Source organism: Ailuropoda melanoleuca, chromosome 12 (genome assembly GCF_002007445.2).
Source record: "Ailuropoda melanoleuca isolate Jingjing chromosome 12, ASM200744v2, whole genome shotgun sequence".
In the NCBI taxonomy this organism is placed as follows: Eukaryota; Metazoa; Chordata; class Mammalia; order Carnivora; family Ursidae; genus Ailuropoda; species Ailuropoda melanoleuca.
Window position 1 is genome coordinate 17393055 of NC_048229.1, and position 13859 is coordinate 17406913.

The 13859-nt window shown below is 46.3% G+C and overlaps 1 protein-coding gene across 1 annotated transcript in view; it reads left to right on the forward strand.

The window, feature by feature from the left end:
* Window positions 1-1407: 1407 nt before the first annotated feature.
* Window positions 1408-13859, forward strand: part of MYO1H (myosin IH) — a 43260-nt gene continuing 30808 nt past the window's right edge. The window contains exons 1-8 of the mRNA XM_019801809.2: window positions 1408-1539; window positions 3804-3919; window positions 5283-5481; window positions 6342-6422; window positions 9037-9216; window positions 11927-12025; window positions 12928-13041; window positions 13360-13431. Of these exons, the coding sequence (XP_019657368.1) occupies window positions 1414-1539; window positions 3804-3919; window positions 5283-5481; window positions 6342-6422; window positions 9037-9216; window positions 11927-12025; window positions 12928-13041; window positions 13360-13431 (987 nt within the window). The 5' untranslated portion in view covers window positions 1408-1413. The remainder of the gene's footprint in view (window positions 1540-3803; window positions 3920-5282; window positions 5482-6341; window positions 6423-9036; window positions 9217-11926; window positions 12026-12927; window positions 13042-13359; window positions 13432-13859) is intronic.

Here is a 13859-nt window from a genome sequence, read left to right on the forward strand (position 1 = left end):
GTCCCTGCTCTGTGATAACAAACTGGCCTCCTTCAGCATTTCTCCTGGAAGGGAGCATATTAACCTTTGTCACTAGAGGGTGCTGGAGGGACACTGCGATAGCCAGAGGTTTGTCTTCCTGGCTCCCTTTGCCACGTTTTGCTTGTTCTTTTGGGCTGCGTAGCCACCTGCACACTGGGATGCGTGTGAGGGATATGCATCAACTGTGTGCCCAGAGCACAGGCCCTCGATGCTTTTTCAGCCTGTTCCAGATGACGGCCTTGTGCTATCCTCCCAACACAGACCTCGCCCCCCGCCCCAGGCCACCTCCTACAGCCGTGGCCCCCACTCTCTCTGTACACCCTCCAGTCTCCAGCCTCAGCTTGCCCGAGACCTGGAGAGCCGTTTCCCACAGCCCTCCCGACTCAGGCAGTGCAGCCCCAGGTCTCCTGCCCAGTGCTGATCTGACTCCCTTTGCTTACCTGTGCCCAGGAGGGTCATTCTGCTGCCTGGTGACCATGGACAAGCTCTGCCCCCTAGTAATGCAGTGAGATTCTCCACCATCCAGTGGGCCTGCAATCACTCCTTTTCCAGGGAGCTCTGAAGCCCATCCTTGGGGAGAGGACCCTCCACGTTTGTCCTTCCTTAAGAACTCACTCCCCTATAACAAGAAATTCCCATTCCAACCAAACTCCTCATCACTCATGTCAGAATTACATAGCCACGGGCATCTGGGGGGCTCAGTTGTTAAGCATCTGCCTTCGGCTCAGGTCATGATCCCAGTGTTCTGGGATCGAGCCCTACATTGCGCTCCCCACTCAGCGGGAAGCCTGCTTCTCCCTCTCCCTCTCCCACTGCTTGTGTTCCCTCTCTCCTCTCTCGCTGCCTCTCTCTCTGTCAAATAAATAAAATCTTAAAAAAAAAAAAAAAAAGACACAGCCAATTTGGGCAACTAATCCAATTGAGTAAGTGATGGTGAGGAAAGCGTGCTCTGGGGCCAGACCGTCTAGTTTCGTGTCCTGGCTCTGCGTTTTGGCAGGACGAATACATGTTTTGTAATGTCTCTGTCCTCTGTTGCTGCATCTGTTAAATGGGCATGGTAATAGCGCTTGCTTCACAGGGTCATAACGAGGGTTAAAGGAGACAATACAGGTCAAGTATTTAGCGTGGTACCTAACACGGTACCTGCTCAGCTCCCGTCCGCTGCTGCTGTTACTGTTCGTGCTTTTATTACCATCCCCTTGCATCCCTAACCAGGTGGTCAACTCTTACCGGAGAGCATAATCTGATCTCCGTGCTCTACTGTCCCCAGGGGTGGGTATCTTGGTATGTCCATATTACATGAGCAACAGGAACTACAGAATAAGTGAGCTGCTGAGAATGTTCTGTTTGCTGCAGAAAGAAGAAGTGAGGAGGAGACACATTCGACTGCACATGGAAGGCGCGCTCACCGCCAGAGACAAGGTCGGGGTGCAGGATTTTGTGCTGTTGGACGCCTACACCAGCGAATCCGCTTTTCTGGACAATCTTCGCAAGCGTTTCAGCGAGAACCTCATCTATGTAACGTAACCCGTTTCTTGCTGTTTTCCTAGACTGGACGTTCCCCCACCCCACTCCACCCCCGCCTGTCTTCATGGCCTTGATGATAGCCAACAACAGCCTTTAAAGGGACAGGTGAAGGGACCACTGCCAGATGCAGGCTGATCCTTCGTGTTAGGCCTTTAGGGCCGCCAGTGACAGAGACCCAGTTTAAACAGGCCTAACCCCCAAGATGGAATCTATCGATCTATGGCACTTTAGGGACCAGAAATAGATCTAGGGTCTAGGGTGATGAGTCTCGAAGAGCCTTGAGAGCTCTTTCTCCATCTGGAGGACTACTTCCCATCTCTCTCCTCGGTTTTGCAATGCTCTCTTTCTGGGGCCGACTCTGCAAGGTGGCACGGTGGCTGCCAGCAGGACCAGGCTATGTTGGTACTGAGACGATAGCAAGTCCTCCTGGAGACACAGACATTGGTTGGCTCTGATTGGCCCATCTTGGGTCATGTGCCTACCGCTGAACCAATCCCCGTAGCTAGGATGAGGACTATTCTGATTGGCCAGGCTATTTACCTATTCCCAGCCCTGGAGGGGATGGGCGAGGCCAGTGTGCACCTTACTGTAGGATGTGGACTGGAGAAGGTTCCTCAAAGGAATCTGCTGGAAGAAGGGCATCTAGATACCGGACAGGTAAACATAAGGATGACCACTGCCTCCCACGAATCTTCAAGAGTCAAGGCGGAAACATTTTACCGGACTCTTTTTGGCTTGGTCTAGTTGGTTCTAGTGATGGTCAGTTTTTAACTTTCCCATTTATCACACCACCTTGATTTGATTGTTCAGTTTTCAGGTAAATTCCTTTAAGGTAAACTCCATAGTGTGTCTGTGTGTGTGGTGGGGTGTTATTAAACGTAATTAACTTTATGGAGATCTTACTAGCTTTTGCTAAGGGTAAAACAGACAATCAAAAGCAATCTAAAAATATTTGTCTCACAGCTATTTTGTTTTCAATGGTGGCTGTGACTTAGTCTGCATGTTGGAACCAAGGTTACGAGAAGAAATAATCAGAGGGCTTCTCACAGTATATACTTTTAATTGTGGAAATAGATTTTATGCATAAGCAAAGGAAAAAGAGCGTGGTTTGGAGAAGTATACGTGGGATGATAGGGTCATCATGAACAAATCATTTCCAGGTTGAACAGATAGACTTCAGAAACTATATTCTACCCTGGAAGATTTCTAGTGATGGAAGCAACGCAGAATTTTAGCCGAAATACAGTATTCTTATCTGTTCTAGTTCTCTGTGTGACTTTGTCCTCTAGAGTAGAAACATTCATGAGAAAGATTTCCGGTGTAATTTAGCATAACCTTGGGAACCTCCAACATTGAGACTCTGGAATGAAAACCCACAACAAACAGAATCGGCAAACTCTGGGTGCGTTTTTCAAAGGAGCCCAAATGTTTATTCCCCCCCCCTTTCAGAGCTTAGAGCTTTGTTTATTCATAACTGTATGCCAAGAAGCTTTTATGTTAGTGGTTCTATTCCAAATAGAAGTACTTGAAAAACTTGACTCATAATAGAATCCCACATCCAAATCCAGGGAAAAGGATGCCAGCAGCAAGAGTGTCTGCCCAGCTGGGAGTCGGCTGGGATACACACCCACCCTGCTTTCACCTAGCGGCCAGCGAGACCTCTGTGACACACAAACACAAATCAGATCGTGGTGCTCCCGTCTTAAAGCTATCCACTTGACCTAACGGTTTAAGGCGCTGCAGTTGGAACAAACCCCCAATTCTTCCTGCCCTGTGCGCTCTGAACTTGCTCCCTCTCGGATGTCATGCCTTACAATTTCCATTCTCCCCTTCCCCACTGGCCTCCAGGACAGTCAGCCTGCCACCTTTGTCCCCTCAGCCTGACCCGCCCTTTCTTTCCTGCTTCCTTTTTTCATAACTGGCTTCTCATCCTTTAAGTCCCAGTTCAGAGTCTCCTCCTTGAAGACGACTTCCCTAAGCCCAGGAGCTCAGATGGCGTTCTCATGACCCTACGTACACCTTTCTTACCATTCGAATTGCAACAGTCTTGATCCCTTGGTCGGTTGTCTGGTCCCCCTCCCCTGCAACCGTGCACACACATGGAAGTTCATGGCAGCAGAGACGGCACCTGTCTGATTTATCGTTTTGTACCCCAGCCTGGAATGAACGCACGGGGATCGTCACATGTGATGGTCTTTTGCTTTAGCAGTTTGCACCCCAGAATTCCTCACCAGTGCCTTGGTCTGTTCCTCTAGACCTATATTGGGACGCTCCTTGTGTCTGTGAACCCGTACCAGGAGCTTGGAATCTACACTGTGAGCCAGATGGAACTTTATCAAGGGGTCAATTTCTTTGAACTGCCACCACATATGTAAGTAACACGTATGAGGGTCATCAATAGTATTTTTCTCTCTCTTTCCTTCCTCTTTCTCTTTTTTCTCTCCCTCCTTCCTACCCACTCGTCATCCATTCAAATCCTTGATGCACGCTCATTGGATTCTGACTTAAGTTCCGTACCTCACTTAGACTGCCGCCTTCTTCAGTGCAACAGAAAACATAAGATCGTGTTGGAGTCTCCGCTTAAATATCAAGAGAGGTGGAATCTTTTGTTAACTGCTGAGAGATCCGAGAGTGTGGCTAGAGAGGTGTCTTTTCTGTGAAGAGATTTGCTATAGTGCCATCTACCGGTGTCTGGGTATCATGGCAGCTAAGGAGCATCCCCGTGGGTAGCCGGACTTCAGATCCATAGGACAAGCAATTTCCTATCTGATCTACATGTGACTCAGGCTTGGCTCAATTTCTCAGTTCTCCCTGGTTGGCTTCTGGAATAATATTTAAGCGCTCCCTCCATTTTTCTTGGTGACTCATCTGTTCACCTCCTAAGGCTTTTATAAACCTTCCTGCATCACTACCACCACCAATTTCTGAAAGAGCCAGCTTTCAAACTCAGCCACATGGGAAGGTTAGTGTCTTGGAAGATTTTCATGCTTTGGTTTCTGATCTTGAAGATAAAGCCCTTATAACAGTGGTACCTCTTGTCCTATAGATATCACAGAGCTTTTAAGATATTTTCAGTTTCCTGGGGGCGCCTGGGTGGCACAGCGGTTAAGCGTCGGCCTTCGGCTCAGGGCGTGATCCCGGCGTTATGGGATCGAGCCCCACCTCAGGCTCCTGCGCTATGAGCCTGCTTCTTCCTCTCCCACTCCCCCTGCTTGTGTTCCCTCTCTCGCTGGCTGTCTCTATCTCTGTCAAATAAATAAAAAATAAAATCTTTAAAAAAAAAAAGATATTTTCAGTTTCCTGTCTCTGTTCTCTTACTTCAGAAGGTTTTGAGGGAAAGAGGAAACATGATCTTAGTATATCTACTGAGTGTTTAAAATATTTACACGAGATGTTATTTCCACCTACAGTTAATAGAACGTCTCCTGGGGATATCCTTTAGCATCTGGCTTATTCTTATAAGAAATGTTGGATTTTTCAAAATCAGTTCATCCCATTATTGTTCGAATTCTCCATTTTAACTCAACTGTTTGAGTATTGGTTTCTGGAACACTTTATGCACGTGATCAGTTAATGGGTCGTGGTGAGAGTTAGATAGCTGAGCTCAGTGTCTTGTACAACTTTGTCTGGATGTGGTTTCCTGGAGGCAGGGAGCTCTGATGATGTCACCGCTGAGGGAAGTACCGTTATGGCCGCTTCCCACTCCTTCCGTTTCTGCCCCACTCCTTCTCCAGCTACGCCATAGCTGACAACGCTTACCGCATGATGTGCTCTGAGCTAAATAACCACTTCATCCTCATTTCTGGAGAGAGCGGGGCAGGGAAAACAGAGGCCTCCAAGAAGATTCTCCAGTATTTTGCTGTGACCTGCCCAATGACCAAGTCGCTACAAATAGCCCGTGACAGACTGCTGCTCTCCAATCCAGTGTTGGAGGTAAGTGACCTTTGAGGACCTGTGGAGGGGAGTTCTAGGAAGGTCATTAAGTAGGAAGAGTCCTCTGCCTGGGCAGGTTAGTCAAAATGGGCAGGTCACCCTCTGGGAGTTAAGCAGAGGGCCTCAAGGGCAGCATGACGGTTAAGGGTATAGCTTTGAAGTCCAGCAGGCATGGATGCTAACCCCAGGGCAGCCACGAGCCAGCAAGCTTCGACAAACCACTCCCAGATCCTGTTAGCCTTACTGTGGAATGGGTATATTCATAGTTTCTACCTCGTCGGAGATTTCAAGGCTAAAACAAGATGGTTGCATAAAAAGCACCTGGCAGAATTAGTAGGCACTAAAGTCATTAATATTCTTATTTAATTGAAATTGTCTTGATTATTCTGCCATTGCAATTGACTGACTTGCTGGATGATTTTGAACAAGTTATTCTGTGTTTTTGTTGCCTTTCATGTTAAAGACATTTGTGGTCGAAGGAATTTTCCCAATAGACCTATGGTCTGAACAGTTTACCTCTTTGATATAAAAAGGGGTCTGGTACTGTATCTTCCAGGAAACAAGGCCGTAGGTTCCTCTCTCTCTCTCTGTCTTCATAGTCATTCCTAGATTGGATGCCAGAGAGAAGATGTCTCTTCCTCCTCTCCAGCCCCATCCGGTATTTGTCATCAAATCCTCTTTACTTAGTGGTTCCTTCTTAGAAGATAAAGTATGGCTTTCATACCTGGTTCCCCTTCTCTCCTCCGTTTTCGTAATCATGGCATTTGGGGTTAGGAAGTTGACGAGCACAGTGAGCTTAAATGACCAGTCATCACAGTTTGGTTCAGTCTGTCCCTGTCTCCCTCACTTTGTATTCCAAGGCTTTTGGAAATGCCAAAACACTCCGGAATGACAACTCCAGCAGATTTGGAAAATACATGGACATACAGTTTGACTCTAAGGTACACTGAAGTTCCTATTACTGGTTCACGGGGACCCCTTAACTGGCCATTGACAGCAACCCAACCCAAGGTACCTTAAGGGAGGAACGGCTTTATTGACTCAAATAATTGAAAAATCCAGGGTTAGTGCTATTTTGGGAAATGCAAATAAAGACCACAATGAGATATCATTTCATACTTTCTAGAGGGGGTAAAACTTAAGAAGTCTAGTGATACCAGCTACTGATGGGGGTGGGGATAATTAAGAGCTCTAACACATTGCCGGTGGGGTGTACATGGGTGCGACCCATTTGGGAAACAGAATGTTACCTCGGGGAGGTTGAAATCCACGTAATCTAAGATAGAGCCATTCCACTCCTGGAGATACTCCCATAGATTTGCAAGCTTGGGCACAAGGGCACTGTTCACGATGGTAAAAGGACTGGGAACAGCCAACACATCTAGAGGACTGAGTGTCATCGACACAATGGCTAAATGGCGGGATGTCCATCCAGTGAAGCGTCACATAGCAGCGAGAGCGAATGAATGCTGAGAGTGACATATACCACCGTCAAGTCTTAGGATTGTCCCATGTGTCGGGGTGATGCCGTTTCTTAAAAGCCAGAGAGCAATCCCATGTAAACAATGCGTTGTTTAGGCATACATAGTCACATGGCATAGGTTGGCAAACGTTTTCAGATAGGGCCAGGTAGTCGATATTTTAGACTTTGCGGACCATGTCGTTTTGGTCACAACCACTCGGCTCTGCTGTCGCGGCATGGAAGCACCCAGAGACCATACATAATGAGAGGGTATGGTTGTACGTTGCACTGAATTTAAACGGGGCTGATGCAGGTGGGGGAGGGTCGACAGAGTTCTCAAGGACATAGAATTCCAGGTAACAAAGCGCGTCACTTGGACAGGGGAACAGTCACTGGCCGAGTGTTGAGTATAGTGAAGACAGACTGGCTCGGGGCTTTCCAGAGGCTGGTACATGGACTTCTGGCAAGTGTGCCTAGACTTTGGAAAAAATTGGACAGTTATGTCTGTTTTAAAACTTATTGAAATTCAACACACATATTAAGAGTATGAGTCATAAGTACAGCTTGAGAAGTTTTATATGAGTGTATCTGATTGCGATAACTGGCACACAGATCAAGACAGAAAAATTTCTAGGGATGCCTGGGTGGCTCAGTCGGTGAAGCGTCTGCCTTCTCCCTCTCCCTCTGCCTGCCACTCCCCCTGCTTGTGCGCGCCCTCTCTCTCTGACAAATAAATAAATAAAATCTTTTAAAAAGAATACATAAAAGAATATATAAAAATTTCTAGTGCCTAGGAGAATCTCCTACCCTTCTCTGAAAGTACCTGCCTTCCCAAAGGTTACCAACTGTTCCAACCTCTTATAATCAGATTAGTTTTGCTGGTCCTTGAGCCTCAGGGAAACGGAATTATACAGTAGCTTCTATTTTGTGTCCGGCTCCTTTCAATCAACATGCTATCATTCTCTCAATCAGATTCATTCGTGTAGCAGTTGGTCATTTTTGGCTTGGGTGACCTCTTCACTATTTGCTCTCCTGTTGATAAACATTTGGCTTTTCCGATTTGGGGCTGTTGCAAACCGTGCTCCGAGCATCCCTGCGTGTGTCTTTGAGTAGAGAGTAGTGCTTACTTATGTTGGGCGCATGCCCAGAAGTGGCGTTGCTGGCTTCTTACCAGCAATGTTATGACAATTAATGACCGTTCCCATTGCCAGCAGGTTCTCTACACCCTTGTTAACATGTGGTATTGCCGGTGCTCTTGGTTTGAAACATTCAGTGCTTTCCTGCTGTGATTTACGTTCGTATTTCCCTGATTATAAATGAAGTCCTGATAACTGGCCAATTAAAAATTTCAGGTTAAAGCCTTTTGCCCACTTTTGATTACGTTGTTTTTCTCATATTGATTTGCGGGACTTCTATATATGCTCTGGAATACAAATGCTTTACTGGAATATTCTTAAAACAGTGTGGGGGCACCTGGGTGGCTCAGTCGGTTAAGTGGCTGCCTTCAGCCCAGGTCACGATTCCAGGGTCCTGGGATGGAGCCCAACATGGGGCACCCTACTCAGCAGGGAGCCTGCTTCTCCCTCTCCCTCTGCCTCCTCCCCCCACTCGTGCTCTCTCTCTCAAATAAAATCTTTTTAAAAAAATAGAAGTGTGCTATTGGCACAAGGATATATAAACAGGCCAGTGGGCCAGAATGGAGTCTACAAAGGTTTCCGCGTATGATATGGTCACCTGGCTTATGACAAAGGCACCACTGTGATTAAATAGGGATACAATTGCCTTTCCAATAAACGGTGCTATCAGTTGGAAATCCATGTGGATAAGAAGACCTTTGACCCTCTGCCTCACTCCATACACAAAATTTCAATCACAGTCCTAAATGTGAATGGTAAAATAATCATACTTCTAGACAGAAGTATAGAAAATATCTCTCATGACCTCAGGGTAGGCAAAAATATTTTTAAAAAGAGCCCAGAAAACACTTAGGCTTAGAAGAATCATCATTCGAATTCAGAATTTCTGTCGCTCGGAAGACACCAGCAAGAGAACGGCTTAGTTACCATTGTCATTGTGCATGTTTTGTTCTGAAGGGCGTTCCCGTAGGTGGGCATATCATCAGTTACCTGATAGAAAAGTCTCGCGTCGTCTATCAAAACCAGGGCGAGAGGAATTTCCACATCTTCTACCAGCTGCTGGAGGGTGGCGAAGAGGAGCTCCTTGCTTCCCTGGGACTTGAGCGGGACCCCCAGCTGTACAAATACCTCTCACAGGTTGGAAGGACCAGCACCTGGCTTGGGTGGTCCCTTGGAGGCAGGGATCAAGGGTGGTAGTGGGGGCTTCTATGGGTTGGTCCAGAAGTTTCTCCTCACCATTCTGGAGGTATCTATGGACTGTTTTGTTGACACTTATCATAACCCCTCTGTTTATGCCTGGCAGGTAGATGGTAGACCATCTTGGTAAAGTAACTGATCTCTAGGTGAGTGGCTCTCAGCACTGGCTGGACTTAGAATCACCCAAGGAGGTTTTTTCAACACACACACCCCTGAGCCCTCCCTTCCAGAGACACAGATCTAATTGGTCTGGGGTGGGACCTGGACATCAGGGTTGTGTTAAGCACTCCCCTGGAATTAAATGAATCCCTGGTGATTCTAATGACCAGCGGAAGTGAGAACTGCTGGTCTAGGTGTGAGAGTAACTTGCTGTCCCTCCATGTCCGCAACCTGTGCTGCGTCCTTGTGCTTTCAAAACTAGTTAGGAAAAGATTCTCCACCTCCTTGCCTCCCATTCTGAGAATTGTTGGCTGCAAAAGGAACACGCCTCCTTATAGAAGGAGTCCGGGCCATTCCCATAAGCAGTCCTGGGGGCTGGTGCTGTGATGTGGACTTTCAGAATGTAACCCCCCCCATTACTCTTTCTGCAGCCAGCACTAAGGCTCTAGAAGGTCCAGGGTGTCGAGCACCCACCAATCTTTGATGTCACTAGTACCTTTTTGCCCCAAGATTTTTGGATTTTTCTCTTCTTTACTGGGCCTGGCTTCGAATGGGGGTCGCTTGGCAGAGTGCAAGTGGGGACATCATTTGAGAAAGAGAACGAGGTCTTATGAAGTGAATCTTGTAAAAGAAGGACCAACATTTCCTAGTGAGTCTTGGAGGAAGAGTAGATGTGACTGAAATTTATCTTCAAAAATGAAGCTATATAATGAAGATAAAAGAATCCCGTAATCTCCTTTTACAAACTTTGTACTGATTGTTAGAATGAAGAGTAATTCAAATTTGATTTTTTTCCCTTGAGGACCTAGTTTTTCTAACAAAGCTGTATGGCAGCATCACATTGGATTTTTTATAACATGGTCAGAGAGGGTCAATTTATAACAAGTACTTGTGGGCTTCATTCTTCTTCCCAAGGGCTTCTCCTAGCCCTTTGATATTCAAATTATTCCCTTTTGGAATGTATCTTGTCTTTACCCTTGCAGATTTTTTTTGCTAGTCTGTTTAATTTGGCCAGATCTTTATGCCACAGTGGCTTTGGAAATGGTTCAAACGATTCGCCCGTATTATTTTGTTCAATTTTGTGTTCTCCCGTAACTTTGGCAAACTTTGTGGCTTTACTTGGGAGGCAGCCACACTGCTTCTAAACCGCTAGGTGTCCTCCAAGGACTGGTCCCACCCTTAGGGAGGGGACCTAAGTTGGCCCCACCCTTAGGGGGCGGGAGCAGATCCTGCTGGTTGGCCCCGGGAGGGATATTTGGGAAGTTGCAGATTGAACATCGGCCAGATCACTGGTGAATGTTTTCATGCTACAGTGGCACCTCTGGTTTCCCTGTGCAACAAGAAAATCTTTGAAGGTGACAAATCTTCAGATAGGAATCCAGGAAACACCCTGTACTACAAAAGCAAAACAATAAAAAAAAAACAACCCCAAAAACCCCTCATCTAGAACATCTTCCCTTTAAATTGTGACATTTGGTGGTGTGTGTGTCTTATCTAGAAGACAACTTCTAAAGTAGTGGGAAGTCTCATTACATTTCTGCTGTTGATTGTCTCCATATAACCTGCCTTTCTCTAAATGCCAAACTTTTATTTTCTCGAGTGAGAGTCTCTTTTCACCTGGTCCCACACTGCAGTTCCCACTAGAGGTTGTAAATGCATCAAGATCCTTTCCAAATTTCAGTGCTGTCCTCTCCCTGCATATTTTAGCACATGTTTATTGAGACAAACATCTTCAGCTTATTTGGCAAATATGACAAGGAAAACTATTTTTTTTAAAGATTTTATTTATTTATTCGACAGAGATAGAGACAGCCAGCGAGAGAGGGAACACAAGCAGGGGGAGTGGGAGAGGAAGAAGCAGGCTCATAGCGGAGGAGCCTGATGTGGGGCTTGATCCCAGAACGCCGGGATCACGCCCTGAGCAGAAGGCAGACGCTTAACGACTACGCCACTCAGGCGCCCCGACAAGGAAAACTATTTTTAAAAAAACATTCCACATTCAGGGGCGCCTGGGTGGCTCAGTCAGTTGAGCGTCTGCCTTCAGCTCGGGGCATGATCCCAGGGTCCTGGGATCGAGTCCCACATGGGGCGCCCTGCTCATGGGGAGCCTGCTTCTCCCTCTTCTTCTGCCCCTCCCTCAGCTTGTACACTCTCTCTCCCTTTCTCTCTCCCTCCCCCCTCAAATAAATAGATAAAAATCTAAAAAATAATAATAAAAAAATTAAACACATTCAAAGAGATATACCACTAATGTGTACCTTTGAAAGTTTTCCCAGAATAGAGATAAAATTCTAAAATTTGAAAAAAGCAGCAGTTGGCAAGTCACCATATGCCAGACGACTAGTTAAACCTACCTTTTTACAATTCAGAACATTATAGAACTAGCTCTTGCGTGCTTACAGAGAAAAACATTTCGATTCAAGACTAGGTGTGGGCATGCCTCACTGCCCTTATAAAAATGACGTTAAGCAAACCAATTCTGTGTCAACAGGGTCACTGTGCCAAAGAGTCGTCTATTAACGACAAGAACGACTGGAAAACTGTTTCCAGTGCCTTTTCTGTCATCGATTTTACTGAAGACGACCTCGAGGTATGAGCCCCAAGGGCGGAACTGCTGATCAGTGGGGTCTGGGATTGACAAAACAGTCCTGGGTTCTTGGTGACCCCCTAGTAGGGTTGCCAGATTCAGCCAATAAAAATATAGCATGCCTAGCTACTTTTAAGGGGCACCATTATTTCGTGACACCATTTGGGACCAAAATTAGTCATTGCTTACCTAAAATTCAAATGTTAACTCTGCGATCTGCATTTCATCCTGCAGACGTCAGATTTCCCAGTGCTGTATGCGAGGAGGCGGTCATGTTTTGTCCTTCTCTCAAATCCAATCTCAAATATTTAGATGTCCTAGAACTACAGGATTACCATTTATTTACACTTCTATTTTTAAACAAACTGGAGCAAATTGTAGGATTTATAAACATTGTGTTTTTATATCTTTTTTTTTTTTTGGATGGTTAAAACTATTTTTCTTTCAACTACCAGAATTATAATTTAAAATACTATATATTTATGTAAATACATATATATGTATTTATGTATATATATTTATGTTTATATATATTATGTGTATATATGTATATTTATGTATATATGTATGTATGTATCTGGGGTCATGGCATTTGCATATAAAATGGTTTATTGGTGGAAAGGGGGTGGGGAAGATATAAAAATAGAAGTGGCCTTTGCTGGAGATGGAGGGAGGCATCCTCCCCACCCTGTGCTGAAGCTGTTTATTCCTCTTCCCTTAACATCTGAGGTGAGCAAGAGGCTGATTTCTGGGGAAGGAGGAAATCAGCTTGGTTCTGCAAGCTCAGGACTGGAATTGGGAAGGGGGTGGTTTTCCTGGTGATGACATCTCCTGCGATGACATTTGTCAGTTAGGTGGCTGCCCTTCTCTCCCTGTTCTCCTCGCCTTTTCCCCCATGTTCCTAGAATCTCTTTGGAATTATTGCCAGCGTCCTACACCTGGGGAACATCTGTTTCGAAGAAAACCACCAAGGCTGTGCCACCGTACCAGACACCCACGAGATCAAATGGATCTCCAAGGTGAGCGAGGGCGATCCATGAAGAGCACAGGGAAGGGCAGGGGAGGGGAGCTCGAGGCAGCTGGATGCCCAGGTCCCAAGTGGCTAATACCATGTCCATCTGGCTGATACTGCCTAGGAGAATTAAAGAGCGTGGGGGCAGGTGAGGAAGTGGGTAAAAGCCGGCTGGTCAAAAGATCGAATGTGATCTATTTCACATTTAATCAAGATTATCAGTCAGGGCATATAATCCCGGGCCTGGAAATTGCACCAATTCTTTATAGGTTGGCCAAAAATCAAATCCAGTCACCGAATGGCATTTTGGTTTCCATTTTTTCAGCTCCTGGGGGTCCACCCATCCATCCTTCTGGAAGCTCTCACCCACAGAAAGATCGAAGCGAAAACTGAGGAGGCAAATGCTCTAGGTGGAAATGTTCCTGCCTTCCTGCTATGGCTGCTGCCTGCCTCATATAAGAGCAGGATGGTGGTCCTAGAGGGGGCCGGACCCCAGCCCTCCAGCTCCTGCAGGGGTCTCCTGCCACAGCCCCCCCCCAACCCCAGCCATTACACAAGCTCTCCATGCCTCCCTTTCACCATGCCTTTCCTCCATGAGGTGTTTGCACATGCTGTTCCCACTGTTGGAATACTGTTCCCTGTGCTTCTCTAACACCTTCTCATCCTTCAGTTCCTGGGATCACATTCTCAAAGAGCCTTCCTTATCACCCCACCCCTATCCTAAAACACCATAGGTATCTCCTCACATTGCTCTCAGCTTGCAACATGACTGTGCGTGATGCACAAACATACCATCCCCCAACTGTGAGCCCACAGAGGCTGGAA